Source organism: Phyllopteryx taeniolatus, chromosome 8 (genome assembly GCF_024500385.1).
Source record: "Phyllopteryx taeniolatus isolate TA_2022b chromosome 8, UOR_Ptae_1.2, whole genome shotgun sequence".
NCBI lineage: Eukaryota > Metazoa > Chordata > Actinopteri > Syngnathiformes > Syngnathidae > Phyllopteryx > Phyllopteryx taeniolatus.
In genome coordinates this window covers 7,435,694-7,449,009 of record NC_084509.1, presented here as the reverse complement: position 1 = coordinate 7,449,009, position 13,316 = coordinate 7,435,694, and the positions used below count along the sequence as shown (strand labels likewise).

The following is a 13,316-nucleotide window of genomic DNA, read 5'->3' as shown; positions in this document are numbered from 1 at the left end:
ACTAGCTTAATGCTAACTGCAATAGATGGGCTAATGGAAATTAGCATCTGTTACATTTTATTTTAACCGAACTTTTCATTGGGCAGACAAAATAAGCGTCATTTTTTTTTTAGAGCCACTCAAGACTCGATGTCGCTAACCATTCTGTGCACTATGTCGCCCCCTGCTGCACAGGAGGACCAGCTGGGTTTGTCTCTGCTGACACTGGAGCAGCTGCAGTCAGAGGACATGCTGAAGAAGATCGCTCAGATGGCTCATCAGAGCTGAAAGCGCTCCCGATTGACTCTAATAAGTCATCATGTTAAGGTAAAGCAGTGACAATACTTGAATGGACATTTTTCTACACGTACTATACTTTTCACATTTTTACGTATATCTTTTCATTTTGTCCATTTTTATTACATTAGGATCAGTATCACTACAAACTGCCTTTGGTGTCCTCATCAGAATCACTGTTATCATGAAAATGTAGCAGAATAGTAGCCAAGCATTAGTATCATTATGTGATTTGGTTATTATTTGATAAAACAATTTTGATCATGTATATATTATTTTCATGGTCATAGTCTACATTTTGTTTGTCCCTGAAATTGCTGTCCACCCTCTAATTATGGGGTAGGAAACCCTCTTGATGTTTTCAGTGACATCTCCACCAGCATTTTGTCTTCAATGAAGGCTGAGACAGTGGACACTTGCAGAGTAAATATTTACACTTGTGTAATTCATTCATTCATTTCCGTACCGCTTGTCCTCACTCCGGTCACGGGTGTGCTGGAGCCTATCCCAGCTGACTCTGGGTGAGAGGCGGGGTGCACCCTGAACTTGTCGCCAGCCAATCGCAGGATAGATGTAATTCTCATCATGTAATGTGTAGTTTGGATGTTGTCAAGCTTAACATTTCCACTGTCATAGTGAAATATCGATTGATGTGAAAACATTTCAGAAATTTGAAATATAAATGTTAAACAGTACAGTCAGCTTGCCAACTGAATCATATTAAGTGAAGGGCCACCATGTACTCATTAAAGGCCAAAGATGTCCACTGTCAGCAAGCTCATATATTTTGTTTGCATTGTCTGCAGCATCTACTTAATATAATAAATACCAAGTTCAATGGAAAGTCTTTTTTTTATTTTGTATTTATTTCTTTGGGTGATAAGGGGAAGTCTTATTGACAAACAACATTCGTCTTTAGCAGTCCATTTAGGTTTGTTTCTTCCTAATTACAGCATTTCTGCAAATAGTGGCCATGGACTTATTTACTCAGTTATAAGCGGATGTGTACAAACGTGTTTTACAATGCACAGGTGCTTCTCAATAAATTTGAATATGTGAAACGTATTCACTGCACAGCGAAATGTTATGATTTATTTATTTCTTAAAAATGTAGTCTCAAGAAAACCAAAAATTATTTTTATTATTAAAACGAGGAAGGAATTGGCCAACTAAACGGTATTTACCAATGTGTTTTCACAACTATTGAAACCAAGTTAAAGATATTCTAGTTTTTTTTTTTTTTTTTTTAGACAGGGCGGCACAACTCCTGTTTTGGTTACCAACAGAGTTCAAATGTTTCTGCAGTTAAGTACTTAATGATGTACGCATGGGAAAAGGGAGGTGTTAAATACCGTAATTTCTCGTGTATAATACGCACCCCCAAAGTTGACCACAAAATTCTGGAAAACCCTTCTACCCATTTATAATGCATTTTTACAATGCATGATTTTGCTTCTACCCATATGATCAAAACATGAAGTATTATTTGTATTTTGTTAGTTTTTTTTCAAATAATTATTCTGAAGTTAAGCACTTTATTTGAACACGTAAAACTTTTTTTACTTACTTGCTCTTATTTTGAAATTCACAGCCCTACTTTTATTTAGTAAATGAGAAAACACAATTGTACTCATGTGTATGATTACCCAGGCAGAATTTATAAGGTGGGTACAATTCTTTAAAGAAAACATGAAGGACCAGGGGAAACACATTTAATTTAATTTTATTTGGATTCAAATTAAACGGTCAAGCATTATCAATAAAGAAAACATAACCATAAAGAAATTTATGATGGTTTTTGTTCAGTCATATTAAAAAAAAAAATCTTTCACAAATTCTGCCAGGGTATGTAACCTTATGAGCACAACTGTACATATATGCAGTCATACGTACCTGTCATATTGCAATGAAAGTGTAGGCTACACCTTTTTTATAACCACTAGGTGGCAGTGGCATATTGGAATGAAAGTGTACAGCTTTTTCATAACCACTAGATGGCGGCATACATTTATAAAATGTGATTTTTTTTCCATTTGCACCTATATCTATGTATAATACGCACTATTGACTTTTGACAATTTTTTGGCGGGGGAAATGGGCATTACACACGAGAAATTACGGTAGTTGTTTTAAGTGGATGATACACCCGATGACTGGGGCACCGCCTGAAATATTTGTCTCGAATGGATGATGTAACCGTCAAGTAATTGGGGCACGGCATCTATTAAAGAGATGTTCACCAATTGAGGGAATAATTGCTGATAACTGGGTTATGCAACAATTATTATATGAAAATCACCATCATTAAACATTAGCCATTTGGTGAAATGAAACCAAAAGAACTCCACAAACTCAAACTTGTTGACCTTTATTTATATTTCCCATCGTTATTCCAATTTAAAAAAAACATTCATTTGGACTAGAATGAGCATCTATAGAATAATATGCAACATGTTTCTATGTCGACCAATTTGACATTTTCCACCTCGGCAAAATCTACAATCAAGATTGTAAAAACGGCAAGTAAAAAAGCCAAAATGAGTGAAAACTAAAGTTTTCTATTACAGTTGAAAGATCATTGTTAATATATAAATATATAGTTTAAAAACCTGCTGCATCACAACTTTTATCATGTCAAAATATGAAATGGTCTTTGGAGTTCCACCTCCAATGCAGCTGACATTAAATATTTCATTTTAGGGTTAGTTGCTGCAGTTTAAAATGTGCAAGAAGCTTCTAAGAGATAAAGTCAGTCCCAACAGTAATGTGGGGAAAAACACCACTGTTCCATGTAAACAAACCATGTAGGAGATAAGTGATGAAAATACATTTTCATTCAAAGGCAAAAACACAGACGTAATCACCGGAATGTTCGACTCTTATTCTAGAAATGTCTGATACATTAAGTTCATACTGAGGCGGAGGTTGGTAATAAATTAAGGAAATAACATTATCTGGAATGTGACTTTGTCAAAAAGTCTCAAAAATGATCCCCGAAGACAGTGTAATATGCATGCCAGGCCACTAGGTAGCAATGCAGAAACATACACACTTGCTTTTATCCGCCTTTTAAAAAGCGTTAGTTTTTATGTGGAAGCACAAATGGTCTTAAAAACTTTTATGTGGTCTGCCATTGTTGTTTTTGTACTTTGTTGGCTAATTTTCATGTTTGTCTTTCAAGGCTTTAAAATGACGTTGACTTGTAAACAAACAGCCAAAAAGACATTTTTTAATCATAAAAATAGCCCTCAGTGTAGCCCCTTTCACACATCAGAGCTCTAACAGAAGACAAGAATCCTGTCCGTGTAAAAGGGTCTTAAAGGTATGAGTGTGTACGTGGTGGTTAACTGGTCCCGAGTGATCCTCGCCTGTTTAGGCTCTGTGTACTGGAGCTGAGTCCTCTGTGGTCCATCAGACAGCATGACTGAGCCACAAAACCAAAACACAAAATGCCGTCAAAGCGTGTGTCAACAACTTCCTGTTTGGAACGGCATTTGCTCACCTGGCTGCTGTCCTGACTTTCGCCGCCGACGTTGAGCACATTCAGTGAGTTGGCTCTTTTCATCCTACAAACAAAGTCACTTGTTCAGTGTCAGTTTTGCTACATCCAATACTGCTGACTATTCTTACTGCCTTTTGCTCACATTCACATTATGAGGTCTATTTTCCTCACTTGTGCAAATCCGACACAGCGCGTGGGCGGGTTAGAACGGGTTGTCATGATCTCGCAGACGTATGCAGCCAGCATATTTAACAAAAGAGGCTGTCTACACCGGTGGGCGTAAACACAGCAGACTTTATTCGCCGCCAATCAAAGCGGCTTAAATCATTCATTCCCTTTAAGTGAGGCGCAATGACGGCCTCGCATGCATGGAAAGAGCGATCCGTGCGTGGCTGGAGTATTATGTCACTTGGCCGGCTTGGCAAAAGGTAAAATACAGGACGAGCTGGTGATAACTGCGGGCTACTGAAATATGTCAGCGGACCTCATGAATCTAACCTCACCGTGCATGTGCCCCCCGCCCCCTCTCCCATCGCTCCGTGCTGGCCAGTGGGTTGATTTAATAATTTAAAAAAAAGAGCTTATAATGATGTGATCAATGAACTGCTTTCTACAATGAATCAGAGGGTTTGACATTTATGTTCACATTTATGAATGAAACGAGTCTGATCCAGCCCACATGCCCACAGAGCTTGCATATGTGTCCACACACACTGCGAGGAGGCGGGTTAGACCCGGCTTGGGTACTTTAGTGGACCAGTGTAGCCCCAGCAGATTTAAAATGGGATGTCTGTGCTGGTGTGGGTGTCACCACAGCCGGCTTCACTCTCCAATCGAAGCGGGTCACGGCGTACTCTTTGAAAGTGGCGCAAACAATCTCACATGGTGATGTCATATATGTGGAAGAGGACTCACTGTCCCGTGGGTGACTGGAGCATTGAACGTTAGCGATATACCCTTATTAAATACAGAAAGAGCTGGTGAAAAATCGCTGGCGACTTAAATGAGCCCGCGGACCTCATTGATCTATATCCCCTTAAATGATCGTTTGTTTCCCGCCCCATTGACCCGCCCATCTTTTAAGGGATCCATGGACACAATATTCTTTTTATTTATTTATTTATACTTCATACAGTTGTAGCGGACATCCTTCCCGCAACCTGAGGTGTCACAGTGACTGCCCCACGACTTGATAAATTGCTTTCTTCCAAGTGGCCCTGCTGTGAGACTACCACAAGAAGACGCCCACTGGACCCTAAAGTGATTAGCAGGTCCCCTCGAAATCTTGGTTTACGGTCATCAAAGAGTCCTTTTCTTCGTTTGAACTGTCAGCAGCCAAAAGGGACAGAGCGACAAACGTGTACGCAAGGTGTGTGAGAGTACTGCAACCCGTGAACTTCTATTTAGTTGTTTGTTAATCAAAGATAAATGTCTGTTTTGATATTTCACGAACTCTGCAGAAATATTCCAAATGTATGCCTTGATGTCTGTGTCAGGGTGTCAACTCTACCGGTTCAGCTGCAAGACTTTGAGAACTGTTTGTCCTGATTTGAAACCACAAGCAGTTGATTTGCCAAAATTAAAGTTTAAACAGTCATTGTATATGCTTGACCTATGAGTAAAGAGTACAAAGTTGGGAGTATTTTATAATAATATATGATTTTAAACCCATTTTATGGGTCAAAATTGTAGACTAGATTCAAGCTGATGGGTGTGGTCTTGTCTGGTCCTCGGTCCTCTTCGACACGCCCCCGGGGTATTTAACCCCTGACACCAGCCACCACTCTCTCTAGGTTCTTCGCTCTTGCTATGGGCCACCCCCCTACCCTTTTGTTCGGCGCGCAGTTCGGCCAATGCGAATGCCGGGATGAGAACAGATTCGGCTTCCCAGCCTCTACGTGGGCCACCGCGAGGCGATCAGAGAAGCTGCTACTAAAAGTACCAGGTACGCTTCCAGCCAAGCGTGATCGCTCTGAAATTGCAAGCAAGTCCCTGAAAAAATGCAGGAATAGAAACGGTCGCAACCTCACACAGAATGCGTGAAGAACTACTACTTTCCCTTTTCCCGCCTGTTTTATTTTTGTGCATCTTTTTCATCCGCTAAACATACCTCCTCCCTTCCTGAGACATGCGCAGAAAGACCATTCCCAAAGACCAGCTGATCTATCTTTGTGAGTAACACAACAGTGTTTGCCAGACTGTACAATATTAGTGCCTAATAATTTTGGGGAAATTAGTAGCTTCACACAAAATCCCAATTTTGTCCTCTCTCTCTCTCGCATTAAATGCTCACGTTTTCAACTTTAGTCCAACACACTATGTTCTATTTCCTTTTTTGTACGCATATTTCCTTTCACCATTATTCGTGTTTCCTTGTTGTAGTTAGCCTCTTTGTGTTTCCCTATAGAACCCTCATAGATTTAATTAAATATTCTATAAAATTCCACTCTTGGTTGTGTTTTGAGTTTAAGTAAGCCTCTGTCATCTAGAACATGTATTTCATAAAATGTAGCAACCTTTAGATTATGAGAATGATAAAAGGTTTGTCGGCGCGTTCTTCTAATTTTTTTTTTTTATACATATAAAAAGTGACGTGGTTCCCCTTTACGAGACAAATTAGTTGGATTTTGACGTTAAAACGTAAATCGGACTAACCCGGAAGTGAACGCAGGCGTTTACCTTCCTTCATATCTTTTTTCCAAATTAATTACATTTTTATCCAAACCAATACATGCTACACAGTGCTTGACTACTCTTGCTGCTCTTGATTATATTAATCTCTAGTAGTAGTATTTATTCATGTCCAATTAATAACAAGGGACCCTAGGATGCTTCACACTATTTCCTTAGTTTAGTTTTGCTCGGTGGACGACTGGTCAGCACATCTGCCTCACAGTTTTGAGGACTGGGGTTCAAATCCCGGCCCCGCCTGTGTAGAGTTTGCATGTGTTCCCCGTGCCTGCGTGGGCTTTCTCCGGGCACTCCGGTTTCCTCCCACATCCCAAAAAACATGCAGGGTAGGTTGTTTGAAGACTCTAAATTGCCCGTAGGTGTGAATGTGAGTGCGAATGGTTGTTTGTTTATATGTGCCCAGCGACTGGCTGGCGACCAGTTCAGTGTGTACCCCGCCTCTCGCCCGAAGATAGCTGGAATAAGCTCCAGCACGCCCGCAACCTTTGTGAGGATAAAGCGGTACAGAAAATGGATGGATAGTTTTGCTCCATAGAATACTGCTGACTATTCTTGTTGCCTTTTCTTCACATTCACATTATCACACAGTATGTAATATATAGGCATATATATAGTATTTAATAATAACGGAACTTTCCAAGGAACTAAGGGCACTTAACAGTATTTATTTGTTAATTTTTGCGACATACAATACTACTGACTATCGTTGCTGCCTATGACAAGGGTTACTTTACCCAGCATTCCTCGGGGTGGCATCCTCCACGTCGACGCCCTTGAGCTTGCGCACCAGCTTCTCGCTGCTTCGCCGTATGGACTCTCGCAGTTTGGTGAAGGAGCCGCTTCGCCTCAGCGGGCCATCCTGTTGCCCTGATTGGTCGCTGCCGCCGCCCGACCAGCTGGGCTGGGCGTCGCCTGGGAGGATAGACCAGGGTTAAGAAAACTTTAAAATTTTAGAAGAAAAATACACAAATATATTTTTTAAAGATTATATATACATATATTAAGACACAAACATTACCAAAATGTAATGCAATTACATGGAAAATACACAAAGACAATAATCCAATATATTAGATAAGAAATACAAAAATATTAGATGAAAAATATACAACTATTGGAAATTGAAAAAAGTACTCCAAAAAATATACAAATATTACATCATCTACAAAATAAGATTATTAGACCAAATGTACAGAACTATTACATGAAAATTACAACATAAAAAAGAAATCAAAAATATAAAATTGTTATTTGAAAAAAAAAAAATATATATATATATATATATATATATATATATGGGAAAATCTAAAATATTTTCAAATGAAGTATTTAGTAGTATTAGATCTAAAATTCTGACAGATACAAAAAATAAAAACACAAATACTACCAAATTGATTATATATGACTTTAAAAAGTTTTTATTTTTATGGTTTCCGTCTTCTTTCTATTGTTAGTTCCATGAAGGGTCCATGTTTTGCCTACTGTCACGGTAACGTCAGATGGTTTCCGCTTACCTTCCACTGATCCGAACTCCTTCTGGTGCGCTCTGGTGAGAATCTCTTTGTACAGCGCTTCTGCTTGGCGGTACTTGCCCTGCTTGAGGTAACAGGAAGCCTAACAAGAAGAAGAGGAAGGTGAGGGGGAGCAGTCGTACATCACTTGCGGGTCGGCTCACCAGGTTGTTTTTGGTCTTTGCCACGTTGGCGTCGTCAGGTCCCAGCTTACTCTGGTAGATGTGCAGCGCTCGCTCGTAGTAGCGCTCCACCTCTTGGTACTTGCCCTGGTTCTGGCACAGCAGCGCCAAGTTGTTCAGCTGCTTGGCCACGTCGGGGTGCTCCGTGCCCAGCACCTGAAAAAAAATTGCGGGAGGAATTTATTTATATATATATATATATATATATATATATATATACACACATATACACATAAATACATACACATACACATTTCTCTCACCTTCTCTCGGATCTGTAGCGCTCGCTTGCACAGTGGCTCGGCCTCCGTGTATTTGCCTCGCTTCCCGTAAAGCACCGCCAGGTTGTTGAGGGTGGCCGCCACCTACACACACACACACACACACACACACGCGTGTGTCAAAAGTTGTTACATGATGTGTATGTTTGTGTCCACCTTACAGCCGGGTGGTCCACTCCCAGTGTTTTCTCCCTGATGGCCAACGCGTCATTCAGCAGGTTGGCAGCTTCTTTGTATTTGTTTTGGTCTCTAAATATACAAAAAACATACATAAAAATAAACAAAAACATTTTTAAAAACATTTAATTTGAAGCAGAAAAAGTGTTTATGACAAGTAGCTAAAATGAGTTTGGACGTCATTCAAATGACGTGTGGTGTAAAAGCGGATGTTGTTTTGCCATAGAAACCGGCCTCACCTGTACACCAGCGCCAGAATGTTCAACATGGTGGCCACGTCAGGGTGGGTGTGGCCTGACGACTTCTCCAAGTCTTCCAAGGCCTGCTTACAGAGGGGCACGGCGACCTCGTATCGTCCCTGCGAGGCATATTGGATGACGAGGTTGTGGAGCGTCCGAAGGCGAGCGGGAATCTCGTAGCCACCTTGCTGGGCCGCCGCTGCCGCGCTGCTGTGATGGTGCTGCGACGTTGACACTGACACACACAACACACACATAAATTCAAGTCATTTACATTATTCTGTTTATTCTCCGTGTGTGCGTTTTACTTTGTGACGACTCCTCGTCCTCGGCAGGAAAAAGGTAATCCAGGGACTCTTTGTTGGAAGATGTGCTCTTGTCATCCTAGAAATATTAGATATTAGTAATCATTGACCTTATCACTGACCCTATAGCAACCTGCACTGCATTTCAGATATCCATTTGCGGATAAGGTAAAGGAGCGTGTGTGGTCAAAATAAATTGTTTTATTTATCTGAGTTAATACATGATTAATGTGATAATGTTTTGTGATTAATCATGAGTTAACACTTTAACTTAACTGACAGCCCTATAGATATATATATATATATATATTTATTTATTTATTAGGGGAGAAAATACAAAAATAAAACAAATTTATTCTAAGAGAACTTTCATATCAAAAATGAAAAATTATTCAAATGGAGAAAAAAACAGAGGGGAAAAACATGGAAAAACAGAAAAATGTGATGAAAAATGAAATCTAAAAATATCAGACAAAAAATATATAATGTGTCTGATTTTGCAGTGCACAACGGAGAGGAGAAGTTACTTAATACATTAATCATACTTTTCAACAGTCACACCAACCATCTCAAACGTGATGCCACTTCATCAGTAAACGGTCGCATCCCCAGCAGAAACTGGAGTGAACGTTAAGTGGGGTGCCTCACCGGCGGCGGTGCCTCCTCCTGGTCGTACTTGCGCATGGAGGCCATGAACTGCAGATGCCGGTTGTGTTCCTCCAGCGTGACCACGTCCTGCTCTCGCTCCTGCAGGCGCTGCTGGGCGCCCGCCAGCTCATCGCGTAGCCACTGGTTCTCCTGACAGAGGCGGCGCACCTAAAACGGGCAGAAAACAAATGGGATGAAGCTTGTCCTCCGCTTCCTCGCAGCCGCCCTCTCCGGTCTCACCTGAGCTCGCAGCTTCTGCTTCTCGGCCTCTAGAGAACTCAAATGAGCCGACAGCGCCATCATCACCTGACCACAGAACATAAAAACTGAGTACCAGAAGGTGCCATATTTTCCTTCTCTCTTTTCTCACAAAATGTCCCCTTTTATACCATGTACTTGTCTGAACTCGGTCATAGTTTTCCTTTGTTCTAGTTTTTTCGGTTTTTGTGTAGGACTCTACCTGCGCTTCACTGAGTCCCAGCTCAATCCTTTCCAGCGACTGTCGTATTATACCGCTCTTTTCGAGCTCCACGCTTCCGCCGCCGCGCTCCAACGCTATTTCGGGGCTCTGGGCCGCCCCCTGCAGGCTCTCCAGCAGGCTGCGGTTCTCTCCTCGGAGCGCCTCCAGCCCGGCGATCACCTGCTGCGTGCTGCAAAGGATCTCCTCCGCCGACAACATGGCTGCACCGTCAGGTCTTCCTCGTGCACTAAAAAAAAAGAAAACAGATGCTTTAGAATAAGTCCACACACAATCACATCAAAACAAAGTTCGTTTTTAAATTTTAACTATTTTATGGCCCCTTAAAAATGTTTTTTATTGTCATTGTTGAGCTGTACTATTAGTACTAGGTGGTAAACTAAACATGCTGTCTAAATGTTATTGGATCGTCTAACAAAAAAGTTCTATTGTTACACATTATTGGAAATAAAAAAAAAACTTGACATAATTATTATGTTTTGACATAATTTGTCCAAAGTCCAGCCATTTGCAGCCTGTACCACATTTTTTAACTGCTCCCCGCATGTTCCAATAATCAAAACATGACCAATATTAAATGGTTACAAGAAAGAGTTCAAATGTTGAAAGGTTACAAGATACCACACAATTTTTTTATTTAAAAAAGTTGAATGCTACAAAAGATGACACTTTTTAAAATAAAAATAAGAATAAAACAGAAATGCTATAAGATGTCATTTTTCAGTTTACGTTTTTATCAACAATTTGAATGTTGCAAGACATCAATTCTGTTTTATTTATAAAAGTAAAATGGACATATAGTCTTTATTATTTTAAAATAAAAAAATTAACTTGGAAAATATATTGTTGTACACGCTATCACACTATTGTATGTAAAAATGTTGATACTTATGAATTAATTATAAATTATTAATAAATTACGATGTATTCCACAATTTTTTTCAGATTAACTTTTCAATACTTTTGCTACGAAAAAAACAAAACAAGAAAAATATGTAAAAATAAAGTTGGCTGTTACATGACAACATACATACTATGTTACAGAGGTGTGGACTCGAGTCAGAGTCATGAATTTGATGACTTTAGACTCGACTTGACAATCTGTTAAAAGACTTGCAACTTGACTTGGACTTGAACAACAACGACTCGTGACATCATTTGTACTTGAAACCATTCACTTGAAAAGACTTGCTACTTTAATCAAAGCACTGAGAAACCAACACTTTGTAGCTTCCGCTTTTTATAACTATATGTGCATTGATTTCATAGAATAACTGAAAACGGGCGGCACGGTGGAGGACTGGTTAGAGCGTCTGCCTCACAGTTCTGAGGACCTGGGTTCAATCCCTGGCCCCGCCTGTGTGGAGTTTGCATGTTCTCCCCGTCCCTGTGTGGGTTTTCTCCGGGCACTCCGGTTTCCTCCCACATCCCAAAAACATGCATGGTAGGTTAATTGACAACTCTAAATTGCCCGTAGGTGTGAATGTGAGTGCGAATGGTTGTTTGTTTGTATGTGCCCTGCGATTGGCTGGCAACCAGTTCAGGGTGTACCCCGCCTCCTGCCCGATGATAGCTGGGATAGGCTCCAGCACTCCCGCGACCCTAGTGAGGAGAAGCGGCTCAGAAAATGGATGGATGGATGGATAACTGAAAACGTACTATCAATCGGTTTCGAAGGGGCAATGAACTAAGCCCGCCTTGACGATTGGCTTTGAACGTGCCAACATTTTTAAATGATACTTTTCTTAGAAAGGTTCAATGCACTTGTTTATCAAATTTGTTTTGATAAATAAAAGATTTTAAAATATATTAAATATATAAATGGAGTATATAATACATATATACTGCATATATTAATATTAATTAAATATATTAAAATATATTTTGAATTTGTTGCTAAAATGACTCGAAAGGACTCGAAACTCAAACTGTAGGACTTGGGACTTGACTTGGGACTTGAGGGCAAAGACTTGAGACTGACTTGTGAGTTGCAAAGCAATGACTTGGGGCCACCTCTGCTATTTTATAAAGATTTGTTTAAAAAGTAAAAAAATAATAATAATTATTATATTTTTCTATTTTGAAAAATCAGTCGTTAAAAAAAAACAAAAACTGAAAATTGAGAAATTTGACTGTTACGAGTGATCATCTTTTTATTTTGAAGAATGTTAATACATTATTTCTTAGATGGGAAAAAAGTTGAATCTTGCAAGATATCACACTATTTTTTTATGAAAAAAATTCTAAGTTACAAGACAACATGTTATTTTTTAAAGATAATTTTCAAAAAGTAAAATAATATCACACCATGTGTTATTTAAAAATAGGCAATGTTGGTTATGATTATTATTATTATTTTTTTTTTTTTTTTTTTGAAATACTACTGAAAAAAAATACTTTTTTATTTAAAATTTGAATTGCAAAAATAATATCACACTAATGCGAGTCACGAAACCGATAACTACATTGAAGTGCTCAGCATATGTTGACTAGCCTGATATTTTATGTGAGTATTTCATTTTCATAAACAAGCTGGATGGATGGATTTTAAAGGGTTCTTCTCTTACGATCTTCCATTCAAGCCGCATGCAAACAGGCCCGCAAGCAAAAATGATCATTCACATACAAATTGGACACTTTGAGTGGCTTATTGGGCAAGCGAAGTGAAGTGTGCAACAGAATACGCAACATATGTGAACGTTTGTGGGCTCGAAGCAGAAGTAAACAAACACAAAGACGCAGGATCATTTCCACTCCCACTAAAAGTTATTTTTAGCTTACCTGCTAAATCCAAAGTCCGCCGGGATCTCGTCTGCTTTGTGCCCTTCGAGCGGGTGCTCTTTTCACATGAATGTCAATATAATTTATGATTCGTGGGACATTTTCGCCCAGTTGATGTGATATTGAGAAGCTTGCAGGTATGAAAAAGTAATAAAAGTGCAAATGATCCACCTGCCGCCTCCTCGACTCGCTGTCATCGCACTGACACTCGTAGCATCCGTGCTAACAGCAGCTGGCACCGACTT

At 39.7% G+C, this 13,316-nt stretch overlaps 2 protein-coding genes across 6 annotated transcripts in view; one reads left to right on the top strand and one right to left on the bottom strand.

The window, feature by feature from the left end:
* ercc2 (excision repair cross-complementation group 2) overlaps nucleotides 1–8,985 on the top strand; it is a 25,459-nt gene extending 16,474 nt beyond the window's left edge. For 2 of the 5 annotated variants that reach the window (XM_061781648.1, XM_061781652.1), the window contains one exon: nucleotides 175–1,120. In XM_061781648.1, coding sequence (XP_061637632.1) covers nucleotides 175–267 — 93 coding nt within the window. In that variant the 3' untranslated portion in view covers nucleotides 268–1,120. Of the gene's footprint in view, nucleotides 1–174; nucleotides 1,121–7,923; nucleotides 8,053–8,606; nucleotides 8,662–8,846 lie in introns of those variants that run through there. The other 3 variants (XR_009789684.1, XM_061781651.1, XM_061781649.1) reach the window with 3 other exon arrangements.
* On the bottom strand, nucleotides 2,629–13,316 carry klc3 (kinesin light chain 3). The gene is made up of 13 exons (XM_061781654.1): nucleotides 13,072–13,316; nucleotides 10,273–10,519; nucleotides 10,053–10,118; nucleotides 9,813–9,980; nucleotides 9,168–9,243; nucleotides 8,860–9,094; nucleotides 8,605–8,692; nucleotides 8,426–8,527; nucleotides 8,145–8,318; nucleotides 7,984–8,083; nucleotides 7,204–7,381; nucleotides 3,779–3,842; nucleotides 2,629–3,700 (listed from the first exon to the last, which is right to left on the bottom strand). The coding sequence occupies exons 2-13, from the start codon at nucleotides 10,489–10,491 to the stop codon at nucleotides 3,620–3,622; spliced, it is 1,551 nt and encodes a 516-aa protein (XP_061637638.1). The 5' UTR covers nucleotides 10,492–10,519; nucleotides 13,072–13,316; the 3' UTR covers nucleotides 2,629–3,619.

Coding starts and splice junctions, on each gene's coding strand:
- klc3 (XM_061781654.1), bottom strand. CDS start 10,491: ATGTTGTCGGCGGAGGAGATCCTTTGCAGCACGCAGCAGGTGATCGCC. Junction 10,119..10,272: donor TGGGACTCAGTGAAGCGCAG/GTAGAGTCCTAC, acceptor TTCTGTGGTCAG/GTGATGATGGCGCTGTCGGC. Junction 9,981..10,052: donor AGCAGAAGCTGCGAGCTCAG/GTGAGACCGGAG, acceptor TGCCCGTTTTAG/GTGCGCCGCCTCTGTCAGGA.